Raw genomic sequence first — 12,500 nt, forward strand, 5'->3', positions numbered from 1 at the left:
TACAAAACGCGGGGAATGAAGCCCTTCGTTCAGTGTAGGAATTGAAACTTTTTGTGCCATTGACTTTCTCAAATCTGTTGACAGTCTGACAGGCGAGGTAGCTCTAAAGTTTTTGCCTAATTAAGGTGACATCTACAGTACAGCCCCCCTCTAGTGAACATCTTGTTACGTCACTGTACAGTTAGACAGTACATCAGTAGAGCAGCCCTAGAGTCAAATCAATTGGACAACAAGGTTTTGCAAACTTTAGCATGTCAAGTTTTGATGTGATTCATGTCAAAAAAATTTAAGTCGTAATTCAGGCAGTTTTTTTATTGTAGATTCAGTCGAGGTGATGAACACCGTAGTAACCGTTCCTTTTACATGCCATTCCCAAAGACGTGTGTGTGTGTGTGTGTGTGTGTGTGTGTGTGTGTGTGTGTGTGTGTCAGAGTTCTCTATGTATGTTTTGTCCAAATCAAAGTGGTCTGTAATGGCCTGAAATTTATGTCTAGACTACAAAACGGCTTTGCTAATCTCAAGTGTTTTCGTTACTTGTATTCTTAGAATGTCGTATTGATCTTATGTTTTAGGTATACTAACGCGTTGTAGGTACCGACCTGCTAGGCAACAAAGTAACCTGATCGCTAATTGAGGCAAATACCAGATATCAGTGTTTTTCTCGATCACACCCTTCTAATTGACTTTGCATGCACGCCCTTCTAATTGTCTCTTACAAATTACATTTAGACTGCAAAGCTATGGCACGCGGAGGGTTTGCACGTTACGCTAATGTCTGTTCCCCATAAGTGTGAACTTTGAAAATCATCAATATTTCCGCTGTTTTTTGGACTTAAATGATGATCTCGGTATCGTTAGAAACCGCTAGGTCTGGCATTTCTGTTTGTCAAATTGTCTAAGCCCGTCTTACAAACGAAACGGAAGGATAATACCCTTGTATATCAAAGACAAACGGGTGGAGCGATGGTTGTTATCCAACTATCTTATAATACCAACGGATCAGCAACTGGAACCATTTTAATTAAGAAAATTGGAATAACATGGTCCAACTGGAGCAGCACCTAGTGCTCTAATGAGCACACCTGGTCTGATTGACCTCTACTTCATTACTCACTTCCCAGTTGACACTTACGGCGAACAGAGAGTAAGTAGTGTTTCTTCATTTGGTTTAGTATTACCACTGGATGCAGCTATTGACAAACAATTTTCTCAGTAATGCACATGTAGAAAATTCCGCAAATACTAAAACTATTCTGCAGTCGTCTAGATACGAGTGCAGTCTACAGTCATATCAAACACATCTATATCAGTTGGTTTTTGTTTCTATGAAAACTGTACTAAATTCTTAGATTTGTAATAATAGCAAAACTTAGTCCCAATCGCCGCAGTTGCTGTAGATCCAGTCGAGGTGATGTTCAACATTGGTGTACACACCATACGTATCTTTTCTTCCACATCCGATGCCCCAGCTCACCAAACCGGCCAACACAAATCTATTGTTGAAACTTGGGTTTTTGACAATAAGCGGTCCCCCGCTGTCTCCCCTACAAGGACCGTTTTCGTCTTTGGCACACATCTGGTCCGCTGTGACGGAGTATTTGCTGTTACGTTTGTATTCAGCTCTACATATGCTCTGCTCGACAATCTGCGTGCGTCCTTTCCTCATACAATTGGAATTGCCCTGTCCGTCGTTTATCTCTCCCCATCCTGACACCCAAGCACTTTTACCAGCCTTCAGATGGTCAGCATCTCTGGTCGCCTGCGGTAAACACACCGGTGAGGCACTAGCTCGTCGACATTCTATACAGTCATTGGATTTCAGATGAACAATTGCAATATCATGCTCAAAAGTGTGTTTGTTGTATCCCTGATGGACGCTGATCTTGTGAGCATTAAAGCACTGAGCCTTTTTCTCTGCTGTCTTGTTCTTGGGGTCGTACCGTCCCGCGTTGCAATTGCCGCATGTTCGTCCTAAACAAACTTTCAGATTGTTGATACTCGATGATGTGCTGTCGAAGTGAATTCCTGCGCTATTTCCAGACAAGCAATGAGCTGCTGTCAGGACGTAGCACTTGCTGATCATGACTCCCGAGCAGAAGATGCCGTTTTTCCCACACAGCATGGCATTCCACGGAAACTCACCGGCTACCACAGTTTTACCTCCATCAGCGATTCTCGAGCTAACTCTTCCAGAGCGTCCACAATCTAATTAGAAAGAAATTTCCTTTTGTTTCAAACGTATGTGTGAAGACTAAACTTTACAATACTAGAGATGACGGAGGGAGAAGGGAGGGGGGAGATGACGGAAGGAGAAGGGAGGGAGGAAGGAGAAGGGAGGGAGGGAGAGACGGAGGGAGGAAAGAAGAGACGGAGGGAGGGAGAGAGAGACATGCCCACAGCTGCACCAATAACATCTAATTTAGACATAAAGCAGCACTGCCAAATCAGCGAGATACGATTTGGGGTTATTTGTCTTACCACAAGATCCACCCGTCATTGCCACGTCGATCCTGGCTGACGTTTCATACGGGCCATAAGTCCCCACGTGAAACTGTACCGTATACTTTCCCAAATCGTCTGTAGAGATGCGGCTTACGCGAAGTTCCGTGCCCCGTTGATCTAATGTGTATCGACTGTTGTGAGCATAGACATCGATGGGTGTCGTCTGTTCTCTGTGAAACCACTGGAATCGAGCAAATTTCAAGTATGGACCAATACAAGCCATTTCCATTTGCAGACTGGTTGAACCGCCAAGCTTGACAAGTTTGTCATTGAAATCTGTACAGGAGAGAAAAAATGAAACGCATACGCACTACCTTGTCTACAGTGGCGTAACTGCAGATGCGGTTGACAAGATGTGTGTGTGTGTGTGTGTGTGTGTGTGTGTGTGTGTGTGTGTGTGTGTGTGTGTTTGTGTGTGTGTGTGTGTGTGTGTGTGTGTGTGTGTGTGTGTTTGTGTGTGTGTGTGTGTGTACAATGGTATAGCCAGGGTGTCGTCACGTCACTGTTTCACAACAACATTTATTACTTTCTCTACAGCAGAAAGCGCCGTTTCCAACAAATCCTCTTTTGCAGTAGCATTTGTCTCCAACACGGTAGGCATCCCTATGGCATTGCCTCATATCTAGACACCTCAAACTTTGTGACATTTCCCCAAACTTCAACGAAACCAAATTACCTAAGCAGACTTTTCCGTCTCCGATGAAACCTCTGTAGCAATGGCATCTGTAAGTAAAGTCGGGTCTCCGTACACAGAAGGCATTTTTGTCGCAATCGGAGACACCCGGAGCGCATGGATCAGCCAGAACGCATACAGAATGCTCCCTCTTGTATCCCCTCTTACACGAGCAAGTGAACGAGTTACCAGAACGCTTACAGTCTTCCGTATCCGAGCAGCTATGATAGCCAGGCGTACAAGGATCTAGAAGCAAATTATATTCTAGAATACTTTCAATTTTTACGGAATTATAGTTTTGCTTACCAAATTTGCAATGCGATCCGTTTCCTACGAATCCTAGTGCAGTTTTGCATCGGCACTGCCTTCCTGGCGTGCAGTCGGCATTGGAGTCACATATTTGAAAGCCGCACGCGTCTAGAACAGAATGACTACTGATTAAACGCATGACGGGGCGCAGCTACAAGTGTTCACATGTGAAACTCACAAACACACACAAAAATCATACAAACAAACAAACACAAGCATGCACACACACTTACACACACACAAACAAACAAACAAACATACAAACAAACAAACACAAGCATGCACACACAATTACACACACACACAAACAAACAAACAAACAAACAAACAAACAAACACAATCATGCACACACACACACACTTACACACACACAAACACACAAAGATACAAACAAACAAACACAAGCATGCACAAACACACACACACACACACACACACACACACACACACACACACACACACACACACACCTTTCATACATACATACATAGACATAACAGATATCATGTAAATACAGTGCTTTCTTTGTGGTAAGTTGTGACCCCTGTCTACATCCCAGGTAGGCCTCTAAAAACGTTTTAAAAAACTGGCAACTTGCTGATCTTACCACAGTGTGGGATGTTACTCTGAAGGCAGCTGCAAGGGTCGTTACAGACCGGCGACATCTTGAAACATCTGAACGCCAATTTGCCCCACTTCTTGGCACGTCCGCCATACTGCCAAGCGACACACACCTGCCCGTCGATCTCCTTGTACACAGCGATCGGCTTCCTCTGAACGTCTGCGTGAGGAGATTGAACGAAATTTTGCGTGCTGACGTAGTAACCATGGAGACGATGACGCGTTGCATCCATCTCTTCCCACACACCGAACTGAGTGCCGCTGATCGGATAGTGAATAACTATCAGATTTGCTGCGTCTTGTTTGCATGTAGAGAAGGACACGTCCGACTGTTTTATATCCCAACGGTTATATCCGACCGTGCACACTTTGGAGCATGTTGGCACCGTCATGTCATCCTTGTCCTTCACCAGGTAGCAAACTCTTATACAATTGGTGGAGCCGACTGTATGCATGCTGATTGATGATTTCTCGACAGCAGTCGAAGCGACCATGGTGGCACTCCGTGAACCAGTTGACTTGAACGAAGCTGGTTCTGTTCTCATGATCAAACTGTTTTTCCCGTTGGTAGTTCCAGGGTAAGAGCTGTCCAATTGTGAGACGAAAACTAGAGTCTGGGTGAGAGAATCGTACATGACGTTGGGCTGCTTGACGTCAACACTAAAAGAGAAGACTGCACCGCCTGATTGTGTCTTGCCGTTGATGTCTAGATAAGCGGCTATGATTTCTTTGGATCTGTAGTTGGATAGCTCAGCTGCTATGACGTAACCGTGGGTGACAGGATTGTAGATGATGGATGCTTTGTGTATGTCTGTTGGTTGGCTGTAGAACGTTGCTCCTCTTATGGATAGTCTAGACTGTGGCAAACTGTTAATTTGACCGGAATTAATAACTTTTGTTATGACCACGAGCTTGTTGCTGTGGATGATTGTGGATCGTAGATGATAGGCAACCATGTATTGTTTGTGTTGAAGATTGTATGCAACAGATGGGCATCCTTCAACTGTGGAATCTGTCGACAAAGACTACATTAGTTAAATGTCTTTACAATTGGAAACAGACACAATGCTCTGTTAGTTTGTAAGAAAGATATGGCAGTGTGATGTATTTATGTTATTCTATTCTGTGTCGTAGTGTAACTTGCCATTAAAATCTTGGTGTTGCAGTTCTTGCAATTGTAATAGAAATTGTGCTAGCATGCAGTCATACCAGTGATAGATGTAGTGGTCTTGGTGGTGCTAGTGATGATAGCAGTGTAGGCCTTGTGTTAGACAGTGCAACGGTCAGTGGTAGTAGCTGTGGATCTCTGATGGTGTAGTGATAGTCGTAGGTGTTGGTGCTCTAGTGCTTTACTATTAATAACTAGCAGTGAGGGTATTTCATAGTAGTCGTAGTGATAGTGGTGCTGGTGTGTGTGTGCTGATGGTGTGTGTGTGTGTGTGTGTGTGTGTGTGTGTGTGTGTGTGTGTGTGTGTGTGTGTGTGTGTGTCACTGTGTGTGTGTGTGTGTGTGTGTGTGTGTGTGTGTGTGTGTGTGTGTGTGTGTGTGTGTGTCACTGTGTGTGTGTGTGTGTGTGTGTGTGTGTGTGTGTGTGTGTGTGTGTCACTGTGTGTGTGTGTGTGTGTGTGTGTGTGTGTGCCGTTGTGTGTGTGTGTGTGTGTGTGTGTGTGTGTGTGTGTGTGTGTGTGTGTGTGTGTGTGTGTGTGTGTGCGTATGCCACCAACTGGGTTGTCTGCATCCGCCTAGTCATCTGTTAGCTTGTCTACAATTATATCACTTGCAAAGTCCACCTAGCTCCTCTTCCTGGTCGTCTTCCTTACATCATCATTTCCTACCTGTCAGTGTTGTTTTAATCGACTTTGGTGCCTGAAGACGCTTCCCGGAGGAATCCACTCTGACAACAAACACGTCATCACCGTGTCCGTCCGAGTTCTCATCGCAGTCATAGACGACCAGAAACTCCTTCAAGTCCGGATTGAACGCCATATCATGACAGACAACACGGCAAAGCTCGTTTCCAGGCAGAAGAGTCTGGATCGGAGTAGCCGGCGTGAACGACCCAACAAGAGGCAGCAGAGGCGACGGCTCTACGTTTGTCGTGTGCTCTCTGCCTGTCACATCGACTGCAGTCACGGCGTAGCGCACGCTGGCTTCTTCAGTCCGACAGTTGTCTCTCCATTCGTTGGCCTTGCTCGAGCTGACCGTCCCCACCGTTTGCAACCGAGTGACGTCAAATGCAGTGGCAGTCGTGAATGTGCGGTAGATGTTGTATTTAGCCACCGGCAGGGGTCCGAATGCGTCGAGCCACGTCACAATTCTCGTCTCGCCATCTTGTCTGGCACGCACTTCAGCCACTCTGTACGACGCCCAACGTTTGACTCGCGTTTCGGTCAAGATTTCTTTGCCTCGCTCTAAACAGCAAAAATCCGGTGTATACACAAGTTTTAGCCAATGCCTTGAACTATACACACAGTAGACTAGAATAAACTTTGTTTGTGAATGCATATGCCAGGTTTATCTAGGCTTGAGTGTCCAGCCGATCGTTTCCCCAGGAGGAAAAAGACGGTATTTCTCCTGCTGGGGGAAAGACCTGTTCGACACTCGAGCCTAGGTTGGTCTGACTGTTGGGTCCACTTGAACATTGACATAGCACTTGCCCTAACCACGTGGATCAACGGACTCACCCTCACAACTTAGTTAGTTAGGGTGAGAGCGAGAGAGATAACTTGGGAGCAAGGCTAAAGTAGACGCACTTGAGTATTGAAATTGGTAACTCTTACCAGTCTGTGATGTCACTAATTGATCCGTCTCGTTAGAAGCGGTGATGACGTCAGACACGTTTCCTTTGTCGACAATTAGTTCTCCGTGTTTTGCAGTAACGAACTTGTAACCTGTAGAACACAATCTTTACGTTATTTAGTGCAAAGCAGGCTTTTGCTAGCGCAAGACGCGTTGCTGCTGCATTCTCTGCTGAAGTGGGACGTATGTAGAGCAAGTCATGCTCCACTTCCTGTCCCCGTGTTTGCAAGTAGTCACGACGGGGAATTCCCTCACGTGCTGAAGGTCTGCTGTTTTTTTCTAGCTAGAAAGTCATCTCTTCTGCATTGACAACTTCAGTAAATTAGAATTTTAGTAGAATAAATGCTGATTAGCAATGAAAGAACAAACCACAGCGCCCTACTGTCTTTAGACTGGACGCACGCATTGACTCTGCATGGGGCATCTCTGTGAGTACGTCTTGTTAGTTTACAGTGCGAAGATAATTTGCTTACCTGCAGTATGAAGCAAAATCACCAGGAATACGCAGAGCTGTCGGATTCGCGTCATCGTCTATCGACAAAGTTGGAAATTGATCTGCGCTAGCCACAACCGAACCGTTTTGTAAGTTGCTGCCCCTCCCACTGGATGTCACGTGAACGCATGTAGTAAGCTAAGACCAATCATCTTCATGGTTATGCTCTTGGGTTACTCCAACAATATTGTTGTATGGAGAGTAAACCCTAGCTTTATTTAGAACAGTTTTTCAGAAGATTATCTAGTCTTTTGCCAACAACAATTCAACACACCAGAAGCATCCTCGCTTGTAGCTATATATATATATATATATATATATATATATATATATATATATATATATATATACACGTGCAGCTATAATATATATATATATATATATATATATATATATATATATATATATATATATATATACGCACGTGTCATGAAGCCAATGTCACATCAACTGGGAGTATTTTCCACCCTCTTGTGTGCGATTTTCTTGGCCTGTGGTCACCACACAGTTTGAAAGTATTGACGAACATCACACGACGTCTATCTTTCAAAAGAAATTTGACAGTCAGCCAGGCAGTCAGTAACATACATGAACAACTGTCGGTGAACTCTGGCTATATAACGCCAAAATGATATTGCATAGACTGGCTTTAGATTGTACAGACTTGTTTTTGGGATAATGTGTGTTAGATACCTGCTTAGGTGGGTTTATATAAATATATATATATATTACTAATAATAAATATACATAGGGTCAGTTTCTGGACATAAAAAGGCCTGTCTATACGTTTCTTAAAACCGAAACGTTCATTTGGATAGAATCGTGAAACTCGATCTTCAAGCAGTTTCGTGGCAATTGGCGTAGCACGTATGGTGCTATTGGTGTTAGAGACAGAAAAACAGATAAACAAACAAACAGATTAGTCTTTTATAATAGATACATAAGATATATATATATACGTTTTATATGTAAATTATTTACATAATTACTCATCTGCTCGAGTTAAACAATAAAATCAGTCAATTAATTAGTAAACCGTAGCGTCAATATAAATACACTTTTGATATTTCTAATTCTGTCGTAGTATCCTCTGCCTGCTTACAAGTTAGAGAAGTGCAATCGATGTACACTCGATCCCGGACGTCAGTAGGCGGAGCAAGTCGTCCAGTTGGTCGTACGTCACGTGACTGGCCGGCGCTGCTGTATAGAACCCTACATAGCGTTTCACACCCCGGGTAACTACAACAAAAAGAAAAAATTACAACAAATTTAAAACTTACAACAGAATTAAAAACAACAGCAGACACTAGAGGAGCAATCACCATGCATGCAGGTGCATATGAAACACGTGTGTAACACAACTTTCAAAGATGGAAATTCTAGAACTAAATGATCTTCGCAATCATATTAGCATATAACGGATAATTGTTTTTGGACGGAAACACAGTAAACTACTGAACATCAACAGAATAAAGACAAGGCAGGAAAGTTGAACATCCGTTTGTGAGTTTCTTGCTACTCGATGCAGCAATCACTTGCTCTATTGAGGCCTACTTATAATCGATGCATTTTTGGTAAATCCAGTCGACAAAATGAGAGACATTTGAGTAAACTCCGTACGTTTCGTTGCTACCGCAACCTATTCCCCAACTCACTAGACCAACCAACACAAATCGGTTCTCATATTGCTGATTCTTGACAATCAGTGGGCCTCCGCTGTCTCCGGTACACGGACCGTTCTCGTCTAGGGCACACATCTGATCCTTACTGACTATATACGAGTGTCGAGCGTGTTGAGCTCTACATCTGTCTTGATCAACGATTTCCGTGCGACCCTTTCTCAAGCAGTACGACAGACCTCGTTCTTCGCGGATTTCTCCCCATCCTGACACCCACGCTTTACTTCCAGGCTGTAGATAGGGCCCATCTCGGATCGCCACAGGCAGGCAAACCGGTGAGGCGCTAGACGCAACGCATTTGATGCACTTGCCGGGTCTCAACTGAACGATGGCGATGTCGTTCTCAAATGTCGTCTCGTTGTAGCCTGGATGAATTTTGATCCGGTGAGCTTTGAAACACTGGGCCTTCTTCGTGTTTCTTCTGTTTTTCGGATCGTAGTATCCATGGTTGCAGTTGCCACATGCTCGTCCCAGACAGATCTTGAGGCTCGTGATTCTTGTTGTGTTGAACTCGTCGTTTGCACTTTGCCCTTTCAAGCAGTGCGCTGCCGTCAGAATGCAGCACTTGCTGATCATCACTCCTCCGCAGAAGACGCCGTTTCTTCCGCACAGCATGGCGTGCCATGGATACTCCCCGGCTGTAGTATTTGTGCCACCTGCTGCGATCCGCGAACCGACTTTCCCGGAACGTCCACAATCTATGCAAACACAACAGCATTGGACGGTGTTTATAATAATTATTGTTTATGTGTCTGTCTGTCATCTGTCTGTCTGTCTGTCTATATGCAAAGATGTATGGATACATGACTCCGTTGATATGTTTGTCTGTGTGTCTGTTCGTTTGTATGTCTGTCAGCCCGTCTGTCTGTCTGTCTGTCTTGTCTGGATGTCAAAATTTCTGTTTGCCTGTCTGTCCGTCTTTCCGTCCGTCCGTCTAACCGTCCGTCCGACCGTCCGTCTCTTCGTCTGTCTGTTGGTCTGTCTGTCTGTCTATACGTATGTATGTATGTATGTATGTATGCATGCATGTATGTTTCTGTTTGTCAAAATTCTTGCCTGCCTGGCATCCTGCATGCCTACGTGTCTGTCTGTCTGTTTGTCAGTCCTTTCATCCGTCCGTCTGTTCGTTTGTATGTTTGTCGATCTGTTTTATCTGTCTGTTACATGGTGTTTTAGTTATATGCTGTAGTTAGTATAGATTATTAATTATATTGATAGTATCTGGTTGTTTCTATTTTAGGGCTTCGCCACAGCAAATCCAGACTGTATTGGCAAGAGCCACAGATACTCTGTCGAGTGAAGATAAGAAAATCAACTGTCATTGCCTGTCTGAATATCTATCTCCTGTCTGTATGTCTGTTTGTCCGTCCGTCTGTCTGTCTGTCTGTCCGTCAGTCCGTCCGTCCGTCTGTCTCTCTGTCTCTCTGTCTGCCTCTCCGTCACTCTCCCTCTCTCTCCCTCTTCTTCTCTCTCCCTCCCTCTCCCTCTCTCCCTCCCTCTTCCTCCCTCCCTCTTTCCCTCCCTCCCTCCCTCCCTCTCCCTTTCTCCATCCCTCTCTCCCTCCCTCCCTCCCTCCCTCCCTCCCTCCCTCCCTCCCTCCCTCCCTCCCTTCCTCCCTCCCTCCATCCCTTTCTCCCTCTCCCTCTCCCTCTCTCTGTCTCGCTCTCTCCGTCCGTCCGTCCGTCCGTCTGTCTGTCTGTCTGCCTGTCTGCCTGTTTGTTTGTCAGTTTGTCTGTCTTTCCGCCTGTACATCAACAACAAAGCAGCACATGGAAAGAAACAATTGTGCCTCAATAAGTCGTTAAATGCTGTTAAAAGGGAAGTAATGGTAAATTTGATTTCTACATGTAAGATTGCTAGAATATCCTGCCTTACCGCATTTTCCCTTAGGTCCGTCTACGTCGACTCTTGCTGAAGCTGTAAACGGTCCTTCATTACCGACATGAAACTGTACTGTATATTGTCCTAGCTGGTTGCTCGAAATGTTTCTTATTCGAAGGAACGTGTCTTGTCTTGTAAGTGAATACTTACTACTACGAGATCTTGTGTCAATAGGTAACGAGTCTCCGTTGTGGAACCATTGAAATGTAGTATAGTCTTCGAATTTACCTAAACAAGATACATCGAACTTCAGATTGACAGACTTGCCAATCTTTACAATCTTGTCTTTGAAATCTAATAGAAAAAGATTTGCTCTATGCCTAAAATAGAAATTGAGAATTTATTGTTTTACTTAGTTTGCAGCAAAAAGCTCCGCTTCCTACAAATCCGCGATTGCAATTGCATTTGCCGTTGTCAAAGTTAGCATTTATATGACACTGTCTTGCATCTGGACATCGACAAAGACTATCTTATTACTCAAACACAAACGTAATGATGGCAGCAAGGACATACCAACACAGACACTTCCGTTGCCGATAAAATTCTTATAGCAATGGCATTTGTACTCGAGTCCTTGAATTCGTTCACAGTAGGCATTGATGTCGCAATCGTGAACACCGGTAGCGCAGGGATCTGCAACAATGCACGCGCCTTTCACTCTTTTGTATCCATTCTTGCACGTGCAGATAGCAGAAAGGCCATTCGGTGAGCAGTTTTCCTTGTCCGAGCATGCGTGTCGCTCGGGTGTGCAAGGATCTGAAACGATATTACATCCTCACTTTGACAGCTATACAAGACTTCTAAAAAACCATGCACGCACGATATTATTGTTGCAAACAACTACATATGTTGTCTGGAAGCCAAGAATTCGAAGGGTCGCGCCTGCTGTGCATGAATTAACCTTCTCGATTATTGATTCTGCTGTCGCAGCGGTGCTAGCTTATGCAGTTCGTTACTAGCATTAGAAAAGAATGTTGTTTTACGTGCTCTATTCTGCAGTCTGTTAAACAATTCGCGATTTGTTCAAGTAACCCATTTGGGAATGCATGGTTCAACCCATTCGCGAGTGTTTGAACCGACCCATTCGCGGATGGTTCTATATTTCCCTATTTGGGAATGCCGTGGAGTAACCAGGATTATCTTTTAGTTAACCGGGGCAAGTTGATATAAACTCAATTTCATTGTTAATATTAACAATTTTTCCCGGAACGTGCGATGACATCGAAGATAATTAGAGCTCACACTATCAACAAACGGCACTACCTGCTGTATTTATATAGTAGAGCAACGTTCGTTTCTAATGTTTGTAACAGAGTGCACGTAGGCAAGCACAGCAGAACCCGGCCGAGCATTACATGAATTTAAACGCATTTGAAAAATTGAGTGTTCTGCTTGTAAAGTCCATCTCTAGTCTTGCAAAGCGAAGGTCGCTTTACTTGACCACAGAGTCGGTAACATCGATAAAATAGTCTGTAATCGTCAAACTATATAAAAATTTATTCCTTTACTGGTTTTAATGTCGCTAGTTCATTTGCAATGCTA

At 44.2% G+C, this 12,500-nt stretch overlaps 3 protein-coding genes across 4 annotated transcripts in view; all 3 read right to left on the reverse strand.

Moving 5' to 3' along the window:
- Positions 1-1,159: 1,159 nt before the first annotated feature.
- LOC134176471 (uncharacterized) lies at positions 1,160-7,433 on the reverse strand. Its single transcript, XM_062643140.1, has 9 exons — positions 7,379-7,433; positions 6,887-6,997; positions 5,942-6,517; positions 4,093-5,118; positions 3,482-3,592; positions 3,179-3,421; positions 3,029-3,124; positions 2,479-2,778; positions 1,160-2,205 (listed from the first exon to the last, which is right to left on the reverse strand). The coding sequence occupies exons 1-9, from the start codon at positions 7,431-7,433 to the stop codon at positions 1,370-1,372; spliced, it is 3,354 nt and encodes a 1,117-aa protein (XP_062499124.1). The 3' UTR covers positions 1,160-1,369.
- A 1,365-nt stretch (positions 7,434-8,798) lies between these two features.
- On the reverse strand, positions 8,799-11,583 carry LOC134198509 (vitamin K-dependent protein C-like). The gene is made up of 4 exons (XM_062667921.1): positions 11,472-11,583; positions 11,311-11,406; positions 10,953-11,252; positions 8,799-9,775 (listed from the first exon to the last, which is right to left on the reverse strand). The coding sequence occupies exon 4, from the start codon at positions 9,690-9,692 to the stop codon at positions 8,949-8,951; it is 744 nt and encodes a 247-aa protein (XP_062523905.1). The 5' UTR covers positions 9,693-9,775; positions 10,953-11,252; positions 11,311-11,406; positions 11,472-11,583; the 3' UTR covers positions 8,799-8,948.
- A 16-nt stretch (positions 11,584-11,599) lies between these two features.
- The window catches only part of LOC134198510 (uncharacterized), a 1,781-nt gene continuing 880 nt past the window's right edge, over positions 11,600-12,500 (reverse strand). The window contains exon 3 of one of the 2 annotated variants that reach the window (XM_062667922.1): positions 11,600-11,714. In XM_062667922.1, the coding sequence (XP_062523906.1) occupies positions 11,613-11,714 (102 nt within the window). In that variant the 3' untranslated portion in view covers positions 11,600-11,612. Of the gene's footprint in view, positions 11,715-12,490 lie in introns of those variants that run through there. The other variant, XM_062667923.1, reaches the window with a different exon arrangement.

The sequence above is a fragment of the Corticium candelabrum genome, chromosome 2 (genome assembly GCF_963422355.1).
Source record: "Corticium candelabrum chromosome 2, ooCorCand1.1, whole genome shotgun sequence".
Classification (NCBI taxonomy): domain Eukaryota; kingdom Metazoa; phylum Porifera; class Homoscleromorpha; order Homosclerophorida; family Plakinidae; genus Corticium; species Corticium candelabrum.

Bases quoted from the DNA above. Each gene is read 5' to 3' on its own strand.
- LOC134198509 (XM_062667921.1), bottom strand. From the start codon at position 9,692: ATGCTGTGCGGAAGAAACGGCGTCTTCTGCGGAGGAGTGATGATCAGC.
- LOC134176471 (XM_062643140.1), bottom strand. From the start codon at position 7,433: ATGACGCGAATCCGACAGCTCTGCGTATTCCTGGTGATTTTGCTTCAT. The intron at 5,119-5,941 runs GTAGGAAATGAT...CTTTGTCGACAG, and splicing joins GATTAAAACAACACTGACAG to ATTCCACAGTTGAAGGATGC. The intron at 2,779-3,028 runs GTAATAAATGTT...TCTCCTGTACAG, and splicing joins CGCTTTCTGCTGTAGAGAAA to ATTTCAATGACAAACTTGTC.